This window comes from Dipodomys merriami, unplaced genomic scaffold, assembly GCF_024711535.1.
Source record: "Dipodomys merriami isolate MVZ:Mamm:240054 unplaced genomic scaffold, mDipMer1.0.p SCAF_9, whole genome shotgun sequence".
NCBI classification, from domain to species: Eukaryota; Metazoa; Chordata; class Mammalia; order Rodentia; family Heteromyidae; genus Dipodomys; species Dipodomys merriami.
This window is the reverse complement of record NW_027206512.1, coordinates 18,664,496-18,677,977: the sequence shown is the minus strand read 5'-3', so window position 1 is coordinate 18,677,977 and position 13,482 is coordinate 18,664,496. Positions and strand designations below refer to the sequence as shown.

At 39.7% G+C, this 13,482-nt stretch overlaps 1 protein-coding gene across 2 annotated transcripts in view; it reads left to right on the top strand.

The window, feature by feature from the left end:
• Fras1 (Fraser extracellular matrix complex subunit 1) overlaps positions 1 to 13,482 on the top strand; it is a 442,940-nt gene that overhangs the window by 395,764 nt on the left and 33,694 nt on the right. For both annotated transcript variants that reach the window (XM_070012597.1, XM_070012596.1), the window contains 4 exons: positions 6,162 to 6,367; positions 8,244 to 8,400; positions 10,600 to 10,800; positions 12,427 to 12,614. In XM_070012597.1, coding sequence (XP_069868698.1) covers positions 6,162 to 6,367; positions 8,244 to 8,400; positions 10,600 to 10,800; positions 12,427 to 12,614 — 752 coding nt within the window. The remainder of the gene's footprint in view (positions 1 to 6,161; positions 6,368 to 8,243; positions 8,401 to 10,599; positions 10,801 to 12,426; positions 12,615 to 13,482) is intronic.

Here is a 13,482-nt window from a genome sequence, read left to right as displayed (position 1 = left end):
GGTTTGAATAAGGGGCCTTATGCTTGCCAGGGAAGTGCTCTACCAGAGGTGCTATACCCTAGCTTTTTTTTTTCTTCTTCCTTAGTTTTTTTGGTTGTTGTTAGTGTTTTGTTTTGGTTTTTTATGGTCATGGAGCCTGAACTCTGGGCCTGGGCACTGTCCCTCAGTTCTTCAGCTCAAGGCTAGCACTCTACCACTTGAGCCACAGAGCCACGTCCAGCTTTTTCTGCTTATGTGGTGCTGAGGAATGGACCTCAGGGCCTCATGCATATGAGGCAAGCACTCTACCACTGAGCCACCTTCCCAGCCCCCTTTAGTTTGTTTTTAGATACAGTCTCATGTTTTTAACTGGACTAGCCTGGGTCTACAATCCTCCTACCTTCATCTTCTAGTATCTGGGATTACAGTCATCCACTATGATATTTACCAACATACTATTTTTAATCTAACTTCCTTCATGTAGAGAAATGCATTTGAGAGTTATCATATGTATTGTGACATATATAAATAATGTATTCCATGTAAAACTGAGCAGTTTCCCCTTGTATGGGCATATCACATTTTGTTTATCTTTTTACACATTGAATGATATTTGGATTGCTTTAAGGTTTTGGCAAATACGACTCACAAATGTAAACATTTGTATGTAAATTTTGTGTGGATACAGGTATTCATCTCTCTGTGGTGAATACTTAGTTGTGGGTTCCTGGGTCATAGAGTGAGAGTATGCTTGGTTGTGTAAGATTCTTGTGGCTTTTAGAAGTTGTTCTAGTATGTGAGTAATATCTTACATAATTTTTCTAATGACTAGGGGCACTGAGATTTTTCTATGTACTTTTGACACCCATACATCATTTAATGAAGTATTGTTCAAATATTTCCTCATTTTGAGATATTTTTCCACACTCTATTGTTGCATCATTGTACTATATTTCGGACAAAGAAAATATTTTACAAATATTTTATCCCAGTGTTTTGCTGGTCTGTTTGTTGTTTTCAACAAAGTCTTTCAATGAGTAATTGGATTTGCTCTTCTTTTTTCATTTTGAAGTGGCCCATTTTTATCAGTTTTTGCATTAGAGATCATACTTTTAGTATTATATCCAAGAAAACTTTGCCAAACCCAAGGTTATAAATTTTTTTTCTTCTATATTTTCTTCAGGAAGTTTTATGGCTTTGAGTTTTACATTTCAGTTTATGACTCACAAAATGGTAACGTGGGGGGGGGAGATAGTGTGTGTGGTATGTGAGTGTGTGTGTGAGTGTGTGTGTGTGTGCGCCAGTATTCAGGGGAGGTGAGATTGAACTCAGAGCCTTGTTCTCTCACTTGGCTTATTTTGCTCAAGGCTAGCACTCTACCACTGGAGCCACAGCTCCACTTCCTGCTTTTTGGTGATCAACTGGATCTAAGAGTCTCATGGACTGTCTTAACCTGGGTGGCTTTGAATCATGATCTTCAATCTCAGCCTCCTGAGTAGCTAGTATTACCAGATGAGCCCTTGCTGTCTAGCCTGGTAACTTTTTAAACCATGAACTCAGTTATAGTAACTATGCTATTTTATACTAGGTGTTATTTCAGAGTTTACCAAATGATATATTATTAACCTTTAGCTCAGTGGTTCATAATCCCATGATTTTACAGTTGCTTCTATTTTGTAGGTAAGGAAACAAAATGAGGAGAGGTAGCAACCCACAATCTAATAGGGCCCAGTACATATTCTGACTTTTCATTCCAGTGCCTTCTCTCTGCAATATACTACATGGTTTTACTGGTGCAGTAGTAAAAAACTAAGAAAAAAAGGAAAATCTCTTTCTCTTTAGAATGACTTCCTACTTTTATTACAGCAGAGGATAGTTAATTTCCCTCTGACAAATTAAAAAGTGAAGGCAGATTTGTCAGTCCTAAAGGAGAATCTCAGTCTACCACATCCTAGCTTTTTAACCTTAAGTTTACTGAATCTCATTTTGTTCATCTCTAACTATGAACATACATGCTTTATGATATTATTACATGTATTAAATCATATAAAATATATGAAAATACTATGGCTCATCTCACATAATAAACTTTGATCTGTGAATTTATGTTCTTGCTGACACATTTGTAATTTATCACACTAACTGATAAGGCTCCAATAACCACCTGCAATCATCATCTTCTGATCAACCCACAGAGTCTTATCTAAATTTTTCCTAATATTTTATAGATAGATCTTAGGCTTGCAGGTTTAGGAAATAAATATATGAAACAAAATTATATCTCATCTTCCAGGGATGCTGTAACTATATTTTAAGTCAAGAAAATATATCTTTTTAGAGAGGGAAATGCCCACATCGATTTCACTATCCCATTGTAGCATTCGGTGCTTATCTATGTTGGTTATCTTTCTCCCTGTAATAACCTATTTTTGTTGAGTCCGTTCAGTTGTACACTGTAGTGTGGAGCTTACATACTTTACCTCTGATCTTCACCACAGCCCTTCATCTTGTCACATGAGGTGAATCATTTGTGTAAGCGCACACAGATGGGACATGATGGACCCAGAGTTAAAAGCAAGTTGTAATTTGCCCAAGTCCACACTGCTAGTTTCATATCCTGCCAAGTTGATTTTTCATAGTGAAGCTTTAGCTAGCAGCTGCCATCTAGAGACCAATGCTACTGTCACTTAAGATCCTTATCAGATTGGTGTTTTAGTCTTCTGATAGAATTATAATTCCTTTCATAATTTTCCACTAGGTTGACTTGGGGCCCTAAATCGTCTAAGAATCTCATATGAGAATGTGTTCCTGTCTTTACCTCCCTCATCTGCTCTGGTACCTAGAATTCAACTCTATTATAGACACAACACAGTGAGCAAGACAAGAAAAGTCTTATAGCTTCTACAGCTCCTTTGTAGACAACTGTATACTACCTACTCATTAACTCCAGAGAATTAACTCCAGAGGCAGAATTTCTCTTAAACAGCTGTCTTAACCATTGCCTATAAGGAGGCCAACATATCCCAAGCATAGATGTTAGATTTGTTTAGTAACTAAGAAGCTTAGCAGGGTAACAATGTTTGTAGAACAGTTTCTGTGCCTAGGACTGGTGCTCCCCATCCTATAGATTACAGAGGAGTGGAGAGCCCAGCCCCTTGGTCTATTTCTGGATGCAGGACTTCTACAAGTATAAAAATACATTGTCTGTGTAAGATGAATGTGCTGAGGTGCCTTGGAGGTGGCCTTCATTTTGTATTTTTGTCCCCCATCAACATGGAAAGAGAGATCCTCCATCCCCATGAACCCACTGTCAGGACCAGTGCGATCCCTTCCTGAGGACTATTCTGCCTTACCAGGCTGCTGAAAGAAAGATATCCATATGTATAAGAAACCTGTTCATGCATTCACTTTGCCGTCTGCATTGTCTCTGGATTGTTTCCTGGTGTCTGGAGCCTTTTCTTAAAAGCAGGAATTGTTTTCTGGAAAGGCAGTCTAAGAAGCGCGGTCTGTCCCTGATGCTTCCTATCTTTTCCTCCTCCTCCTCTTTCTCCTCTTGCTTCTTCTCTCCCTCCTCCTCTTCCTCTCTTCTTTCTCTTCCCCATTTTGGTAAATACATATAGATGAAGATAAGTATCTTATTAAAGAGAGGAAGGACCAGTTTGGTAGCTCACTCCTGTAACCCAGTTTAAGTAGCTAGAAGGTAGAAATTAAGCGGGTCACAGTTCAAGTCCAGTCTGGGATTACATACTTGTAACCCAAGAAATATAGGAGGATTAGGTAAGAGAATCACAGTTCAAAGCTGGTCCAGACATGAGACCCTGTCTAAAAAATAATTAAAGCAAAAAAGAGCTAACATAACTCAAGTGGTAGAAATGCTTGTCTAGCAAATATAAATCCCTAAATCCTAACCCCAGGGTGCACCCCCACCCCCACCCCAAGGGCCCGGGACAAGGGAAGAGAGTAGTCTTCTGTATCTCAAGAGGAATGTGGTGTTGACATGCATGACAAAACTTAAAAAAAAAAAAAAAAAAAAAAACACTTTGGCCCTTAACTGTTTCATCTGACTTGAGGCATATCAGGCTAGCAAAGAAATCTAACTTAAAGATATCTGCCAGGAGCAGAAAAGCTTCCTGCTTGTTTTGTGTTCTCCCTGGCAACAAATGTCCTCTGATCCTTTTGTGCTGGGTGACGTCATTGTCACCTACCTTTTAACCACACAGTCTTTCACTGCATAGCCAAACCCCCTGCCTGGTTAATGGGCAGGGCTTTAAGCCAGCCATTCATTTTCCTTTAGGAATGGAGTTGTTCTAAGAGATTTCTGTTTTTATTAAGTAATAATTAGCAGGCTTCATTCAATTAGGAGCTCTGAGTGGGTAGGTTTGAGGCAAACAGTTTTCTCTAGGAGAATTTACCGTGCGGTGAGCTGCTTCCTGCATTCTGCTTGCTCTTTGCTATCGGGGTTTGGCAGGGCACATCCAGAAAGCAGCTGGGAGAAGGGTGATTATAGCTTTCTGGTTGCTTTTCTATAGCCCTAAAGATAATTTCCATCTCAGGAGCCAGTGACATATGACCCTTTGTATTGCTCAAGAAGAAATTCATAATCGGCGATCCACCAAATGTTGAGCTTGGGGAAACTCTCCGTAGAGCATCACAGTTTCTAATTGCAGGAAAGGAAGAGAAGAAAATGAATCCTCACAATGAGGAGCCTATTGTGAGGGGACACCAAAATACATTAATCCCTACCAAAATTTGAGTACCTATGAGCCCAACAGTGTATTTGAGTATCATGTATTTATTATCTCATTTAATCAAATCCTCTCAACAATTCTATGAATTAGATAGGAACATTTTTCGTTTCCACGTTTTAAAAAAAACAAAGGTCAGAAAAATCTAAGTAATTTTCTCCATGCTTTTGCAGTTACAATAGAAACTCAGTCCTGTTTACCTCCCAGATCCTTAGGCATTTTTGTTGTTCTGTTTTTATGGCAGTGCTGGGTTTTGATGTCAGTACTTGTCCTAAGCAGGCCCTGTAAGACTGAGCCATGAACCTTATTTTGAACAGGTAGTTTTTGATCCAGGGTCCTATTTCCTTCCTGGACAGGTACCTGGAAGATGATCTGACTATTTTAATGCTTTCCTGGACAGGTACCTGGAAGATGATCTGACTATTTTAATGCTTTCCCATTTTAACCAGGATATCAGGCCAGTGCCACCACTCCAAGCATCTTCCCCTGAGATGGAATCTCACAGACTTCCCCCCCCACCCCCCCACCCCCGTAAACTCATTTGTAAGCCTACTGATCTCAGCCTTCCACATGAGCAGGGTGACAGGAATACACAGCCTTGCCTACCTTTTGCTTTGAAAGCGTCTCATGTGTATATCTGGGCTAGCCTTGAACCATGTTCCTCCTGATCTCAGCCTTCCAAATATCACTGCTGGTGTGAACCACCAACACCAGCGCAAAGTCCTTGTTTCTAAAAAACGATTTGGCTGTGGAACCTTCCAAAAGTCAAATGAGGCTGTCAGTTGAAAAAATAAATGATAACTTCTTAGCAATGATTACAGGAGACCTGTGGTGCTATCCAGCCTGTGGCTGTGTTTTTTTGGGGGCCACATAATTTGGACTTACGTTGAGTTTATTTTTACTATTTTATATGTTGCCTTCTTTTTGTATTTTAGGAGAAAAGTCCAGATCTCTGCCTTAATTTGAATGTAAGATCTGGCAACAAAGACTGGAGACTAATTTTTGTAGCCCCTTTGCCTGCATGCCCATTCTTCTCTCCTGTTCCCATGACTCCAGGACCAATGAGAATGGTCACATATCATCAGACTTACAGCTTATTGTAGCCCTGGAAGGAAAGTATAATTTTTAAGTACTCAAGTCACGATCACCATTTTTCTTACATAGGTCTCAAATGTCAGCATTACCTGCCGGCATTTGAGATGGTGATTGAACTCTGATGCTGAGCAATGACAGGTGTGAAGTTGATTACATTTTATTCTCTTGGAATCATACTCAGAGTAGATGCAGTTGTCTTGAGGTGAGAGCAGCACACATGACAGGAAATCCACTTAGCACCTGTGATCTGTCAGCTTATTGGGCCTTTAGTTAAACTCTGCTGTGGCACTATGCCCTTCTGTCTTCCACTGACAATGCCCCATCTCTCCATGACTTGCCCAGTACCCAGCATGCAGTTTGCCAAGGATTTGCTCCTGGTGAAGGAGAAGGAGGGTGTGCTACACGTGCCTATCATCCGCAGCGGGGACCTGAGTTACGAGTCATCGGTGAGATGCTACACACAGAGCCATTCCGCCCAGGTCATGGAGGACTTTGAAGAGAGAAGAAATGCAGACTCTTCCCGGATTACATTTCTGAAAGGCGAGAAGGTCAGTAGATTCACAAAATTCCCTTCTTTCAGTTTTGACATAACCACATGTACCACCCCCCCCCTCAATTTTATCTTGTGAGTAGTACTTTTGAAGTTCAACCGTTTGGAGACCATTGTAGATGACTCCAGAATTGTCCTCATCTGTGCTACCAAAACAAATGGTAGCTTCCTTTTGGGGGGATATTCTTGTGAGCCTGACACAGTCATGACTCATAAAGGCCAAGTCTACGTAAATATTTTGTGGGAATTTTACTGGTGTCAGGTTGAAACCTGTATTTAAGAACACATACAAATACACTGCAAATTCAAGCTTCCACTTTGATTCTACATGCCTCTATTTGTTTTAATTCCAAAAGGTTCTCCACCTATTCAAGAGATAGTTTTTAGTTTAAGAAGAGTATAAAATTCAGCCTAGGGCTGGGAAGGTGGCTCAGTGGTATAGCGCTTGCCTTGCATGTCTGAAGCCCTGGGTTTGATTCCTCAGCACCACATAAGCAAAAAGAAAAAAGCTGGAAGTGGCTCTGTGGCTCAAGTGGTAGAGCACTAACCTTGAGCTGAAGAGCTGAGGGACAGTGCCCAGGCCCAGAGTTCAGGTCCCACAACTGGACCCCCCCAAAAAATTCAGCCTAATGCTTCATCCACACAACAGTATATCAGTAGTCCCAAATACACTACGGCATCTTTATTTCGTTGGCTTGTTAATCATATGTCTTTGGAACTTGTCCTATATTAAAATACCTTTTTGGAAAAAAAACCCACTCTATTGTTCAGCACCAGTCTGTCTGTAATACTTGCTACTTTGGAGACAGAAATCTAAGGATTGTGGCTCAAAGATAACCTAGGTAAGAAAGTGCTGAGATTCTTAGCTTCAAATAATTAGCGAAAAGTCTAAAGTGGACTGTGGCTAAAATGGTAGAACACCAGCCTTGAGTGGAAAAAGCTAAGGGATAATGTCCAGGTACTGAGTTTAAGCCCCAGTACTGGCATAAAAAAAAAAAAGAATCTGAAGAATCACTACTACATTCATGAATTCCCATAAGGAATTCTTACTCTCTGGAAGATAGTGAAGAAAAAAGAAGCATATTTATCAGGGACTTGAAACCAGTTAATAAGCTACTTGGTTTGCAGGGATGTCTTACCACCATTTAGTGTGACTTATGGAGTGTGCAAGTAGAACTTCTCCCTACCCACGTCTTTTGCAATGTAGTAAGACAGTGATTTTAAAATAGCCCAGCTAAAAATATCCCACATCATATCACTTGACTGAACAATTGAAACTGCTATGCGGCTATAATATTATGACTTCGTTTTCATTTTCTCAAGAATGCAGGCCTCAGTAGAGAGTACTCATTTTGAGAAATACTTAATTTTTTCCCACTGACAGGGCACTGTGTATGTGACTTTTAGCACTCAGCAGTTTTCAGATGAGATTCTATTTGGCAGCAGATTTGAGAGTCGTTTAGCATTTAAAGGTATCTTTAGCATAACATGAAACCTTTCTGGGTTCCTTATAAAACTGCTTTATCTTTACAAAGGAAAAGGAATGCTATTCAGCTCTCCAGGAAGTCTGGCAATATATTAAACCCACACCACTAGAAGGCAACCTATTGGAACATGCACAAATGTATTAACAAGCCCAGATAGTCTGTGTAAAAGTGCACAATGTTCTATAAGTGCTTGCTTGTAGGTTATTTGTTTTATTGATTTGGGGTTTTCATTACTCATCAGCAATAATTCAACATGCTCTGAAATGTTCTGCAAATATAAGTCTTGTCAAATAGGTAGATCCCAGTCAGACATCAATTGTTTGGTTTAATTGTTGTATTTTATGAATAAAGTTGTCTGGATCCCTTGTCTCCTGCCATTGATTATAGGTGAAGAATTGCACAGTCTATGTCCATGATGACTCCATGTTTGAGCCAGACGAGCAATTCAGGGTCTACCTTGCCCATCCTCGTGGAACCCACTGGAGTGGAGCTCGAGTTGGAAAAAATAACATGGCCACCATCACCATATCCAATGATGAAGATGGTAAAAGAAGAAATTGACTTTGGTTACTTTTAAGTTGATAGAACTATTAGTGTGATGAAAAAATTAAGTGCTATAAATGTGTGCACTGATAATAATTTGAATACATTTATAGGAAATGTTTTCAGCTAATGACCACCTTCAACAATGTTCCAACAAATTCACTGGAATATCTGTTCTCATACTTCCTCCCATATTTCTAAGAGATAAAGAATAGCTTCCAAAAACCATTAAGTCACTACAGATCAGAAGGATTAGAAATACAATTAGTATCCATTGACTCAAATAAGCAAATTTAAAATACTGTTCCTTTGTGTCTTAATTTCTCCGTTTTCTTCTAAATGATCTGATTTATTAACCTCATAACAAAACAAAACAAAAAACACTTAAATTCTGTAGTCTGAGTGATCCAGACACCTGTAGAAACAACTAGCTTCCAACTGAATCTTAATCTTTTTCATTACTGAGCTATTTTAATCATACTAATATCACAAACAGCAATAACTGCTTTTAGATTCATACTTGCTGTATTATCTTCTTTCCCTTAATCCTGACAATAATCCCTTGAAGTAGATGTCATTATCCTGTAGTATAGTTGAAGAAATGAAATTTCAGCAAAGTCCCATCGTTTGTCCTTAATTTCACAGCTATTGTCAGCAAAATGGGATTATAAACTTGTCTTGTGTGATTCTAGAACATATTTTCTTCGTTCTTTTGTCATTAATGGGATTTGGACTCAGAATCTTGTACTTACTAATTAGAAACTCTACCACTTGAGGCATGTCTCTAGCCCTTTTCTGTTTTAGTTATTTTTTTGGATAGGGTCTAGATTTTTTGCTCAGGTCTATTCTTAGACCACAATCCTTTTCCCTATGCTTTATGAATAACTAGATTACAAGTATGAACCACCACACCTGGATTTTTTGTTGAGATGGGATCACACAGCCTTGTTGCCCAGCCTGCCTTGATCCATCATCCTTCCAATATCTGCCTCCCAAGTAGCTGGTATTACAGGTATGGCATAACCATATCTGACCTCTGAACTCTTAACCGCCATCACAGTGAATAAAGCTTTAATGCTTCTAATTAAAAAAAATCAGAGTCTAACTTGGAAATCAGGTAAATATAAGATGTCTATCTTAAACTGGATTTCTTTATCCAAATATACATGTTCAAATCTTGAAATGAACCCAGTTTCAGGCACAAAGAAAAACAAAACAGTGACTGAATTTTAGGGAGGTAAGTAGTTCACACCACCAGCAACTTTCTGAGATTTCAAAGAGAGGAAGCCTAAAGTGTAGCTTATCTTGTATGGCTAGGATGACTTGACTTTCTGAGAGAGGAACACAAAAATGAGAAACTTCTACAGTATTCTACCATATACTAAAAGTGACATGAATTTCTAATTCCTCTCAATTTTCCCATGGTTTTATCTGACTCTTCATCCTACCCTTCCTCATGAGAAAGTAATAGAGAAGAAGACATAATGTGAAACTGTTTTTGACGAGAACCAACAATTATTATTAAACATCTTCCAACAATGACAGTAGTGCCCAAACCAAGTAGCATTAAGAAGTCTCATGTTCCTAAACTAACCATTCCTATCTAAATAACTTTTGAGATGTTAGGAAAAGCCGGGAGTGGGGGTGGGGGGTAAGGACACTGAGAGGAGTATATCCAAACAAGAGGTAAGGGCATGGGCATGGCTCAAGTAGTAGAGCCTAGCAAACCCAAGACTCAGAGTACAAACCCCAGTACCTCAAATACCAGAGGTGAAAGTCTTCGAAATTTAAGTAGATAAATTCCAAGAAATTCATTGCTCATAACTAAAAAATTGATTCACATAAGCAGTCAATAGACACTTATCAAGTGTCTACTAGACCTCAGTCCCTTGATAAGTTGTGCACATTGGAAAAAAAATTTGTAGGCTATAAATACCAAGATAGAAACTTGAATATCACGAACTTCAAAGTTTCTAAATATTTCCTCCATTATATTGCTCTTAATGAGAAACATGTATAGGATCACAAAGCAATTAATCTTTCCAAAAAGATAGCTTAGAGGTAAATGCTGACTGATTTTTAGGACTGGAAGCCATTCGGTCTTGGTATTGTTAACTAGTGTGAAAAGTTCCCTGCTGTTAAGGTATTTTCATGGGAGTCTGCCTCCTCTGTACAATTTCAAACTTCCTCATTTCCTTAGCACCCACCATTGAGTTTGAAGAAGCTGCCTACCAAGTTCGGGAACCAGCAGGGCCAGATGCTATTGCTATTCTGAGCATCAAGGTCATCCGCAGAGGGGATCAGAACAGGACCTCCAAGATCCGCTGCAGCACTCGGGACGGGTCTGCCCAGTCTGGTGTGGATTACTACCCAAAGAGCCGAGTCTTGAAATTCAGTCCTGGTAAGGGAATGACAGTTCTGATCTCTTGGGTTTCCTTAATGCAAAGATCAGTATCTTGTATTTGGACAAAGAAATGAGAGAAACTAAGGAAGAAGACAATAGTTTCAAAAACATAAAGTACTTATGAAGCACACACCCTTGAAATTGCAGCAAGGCTTCTTAATTAGACAAAATGGCATAGAAAAAAATAAAAGACCAACCCCTAACATTGTAACATGCTGGGCATTTGGTTGATTAAAGGGGATTTTCATTATACTGGGGTTTGGTTAGATGATAGCAATACTTTGCTTCACACACACACATATGCCATGCATGCATGCATGTACTTACACACACATCATTTAGCAGATGTTATGCCAGTCCTTTAGGTCTCATCCAAATCTGGAAGGCACAAGTGCTGCACATCTTCTAGCAGGCAGGATATCCTGTAGTAAGCCTTCCCTAAAAGCTTATCCCACAGAGAAAAAGAGACAAATTGGAGAAGAGAGAAAGATGAGAATCAGGTTATCACTTGCTCTTCCTCGGTTCTTGTTTTAAGTTGATTGGGGGAAAAGTGGCCAGCCAGGTAAAGTGTTGGATTATGTGCTAGGAGTTTTCACAGAACTTTCTAGAGCAGTGTGAAGTGAAAAGACCTTCTACAAAGTGGCGCTGTAGCTCAAGTGGTAGAGCGCTCGCCTTGAGCTGAAGAGCTGAGGGACAGCGCCCAGGCCCAGAGTTCAAGCCCCACGGCCGACAAAAAAAAAAAAAAAAAAAGACCTTCTACAACCTGATACCGCTAGTGATGTGACCTGCAGTGGACAACTAGGTGAATGGAGAAAGTGACCTAGATGGTCTAGGTACAGTGCAGACCTTTTCTAGCACTGGTCCCATGTGTGTGTGCCTGATATTGGCTAGAGAGTTAGAGCCATATCTGCATAAGGACCTCCTCCCCACCTTTCAATTATCTCTCCTTTATCTTCTTGTGTTTTGGAATCTGGGAGTAAGAGAGGTCCCAATGCACCCTAGGCTAGATGTTTGTAGGCAAGGGTAAAGTCCCTTACTTATTGCCTGGGATGTTTGTATTTTCAGAAAATTAGTTGACAACAGAGAAAGAGTTTAAAAGCCTTAGAAAGTTAATACCCTTCCCCTCCAGCTATTAAACCTCCGATGCTATTGGTCTTTGTAGAATCTAACCTGGAATCTCACCTTTGAGTTATTGCTTCTCAGGAGATAGACAGCTTGGAGGATATCTGTGTGCACTCACAGCCACACAGGAACTCATGCATAAGTGTAAAGGAGAAAGAAAAATTAAGAAGGAAAAAAAACCCTTATACCCAGGATGAAGTGTATTTTGGATCATAGATTTTTATTCCTGCCAGCCAGTGTCAGGCAGGGGCCATTAATCCTCATATGGTGTTGAATAGTAAATCTGCAGTACTGAGCCTCTACAGAAAGTAGAATTTGGTCTATAAAACAGATTCCTCATATGAGGTAGGACCAGGGTGATTAGTAGTCATGGCATTTAAAGAAAACCTCTAAAAAGAAGTGGGTATATTTTAACATGACATCTGAGCAGGGCCAGTGTGCACTTTGTTGAATATGTTTCTGACAAGGCCTCACTCTGTCTTTGTTCTGTCCTTGGTGAAGGTGTGGACCATATCTTTTTTAAAGTGGAGATCCTATCCAATGAAGATCGGGAATGGCACGAATCTTTCTCTCTAGTCCTTGGCCCAGATGACCCAGTGGAAGCAGTTCTTGGGGAGGTGACCACTGCCACAGTGACAATTCTGGACCAAGAAGCAGCAGGAAGTCTCATATTGCCAGCACCTCCCATTGTGAGTTGATTGACCCAAAGGATTTGCTGCTGTTATGTCTTAATGCACCATGGATGAGGCCTTGAGAAAAAAGCAAGTCTGCTGTGTTCTTTGCTTTCCTAACTCAGTGGTTCTCAACCAAGAGAATCATGCTCCCTCTCTTCCTCTCCAGAGAACACTTGGTAATGTCTGGGGACAGTTTGGGTAGTCACAAAAATCCACACACTGGATGTATAGGTAGAAGCCAGGAGAATGCTAATCATACCCTATAGTATACATGACAGCCCCCAACAGCAGAAACAATAATATTTGCCACACCTATCAATAGGGCCAAGTATGAGATATGCCATCCTGATGCAAAAGTGAGACCAAACCATCATGGTATGTTTGTATGATAAAGTACAATGGGGCTTATCATGGGACTTGAAAGAATAAGAAGGTAACATTACCCTATGTTTGCTCTCATACATATACTACTGCTCACACAAAATTCAGTGGCTCTCAGTTACCTAGTTTGGGATGAACAGAATGAATGCACTGATGTTACCCATGAAGATGAAATGCCTGGGGGTTGCTGAGGGAAATTCAGCCCATACCAGTGAAACAGTTACAAGTATAATAAGCACTCCTAATCAGTCTCTTATGTATCAGAAGAGATTATTTGGAAACATATCTCTTACTTGATTATAAAAGAAAACCACTACCTGTATTTATTCTTAGATTGCAAAATATGCTAGCATATACCACAGATAATTTAATACAACTTTAAATTATCAACTGTTATACATGACATAGCTTTGGGTTGAGCGTCTATGAAAAATAAGTATATTTTCCATATGAGAGGCTCTGACTTAGGAACATAGGACAATAAAACTTTCAAGGCAATCTC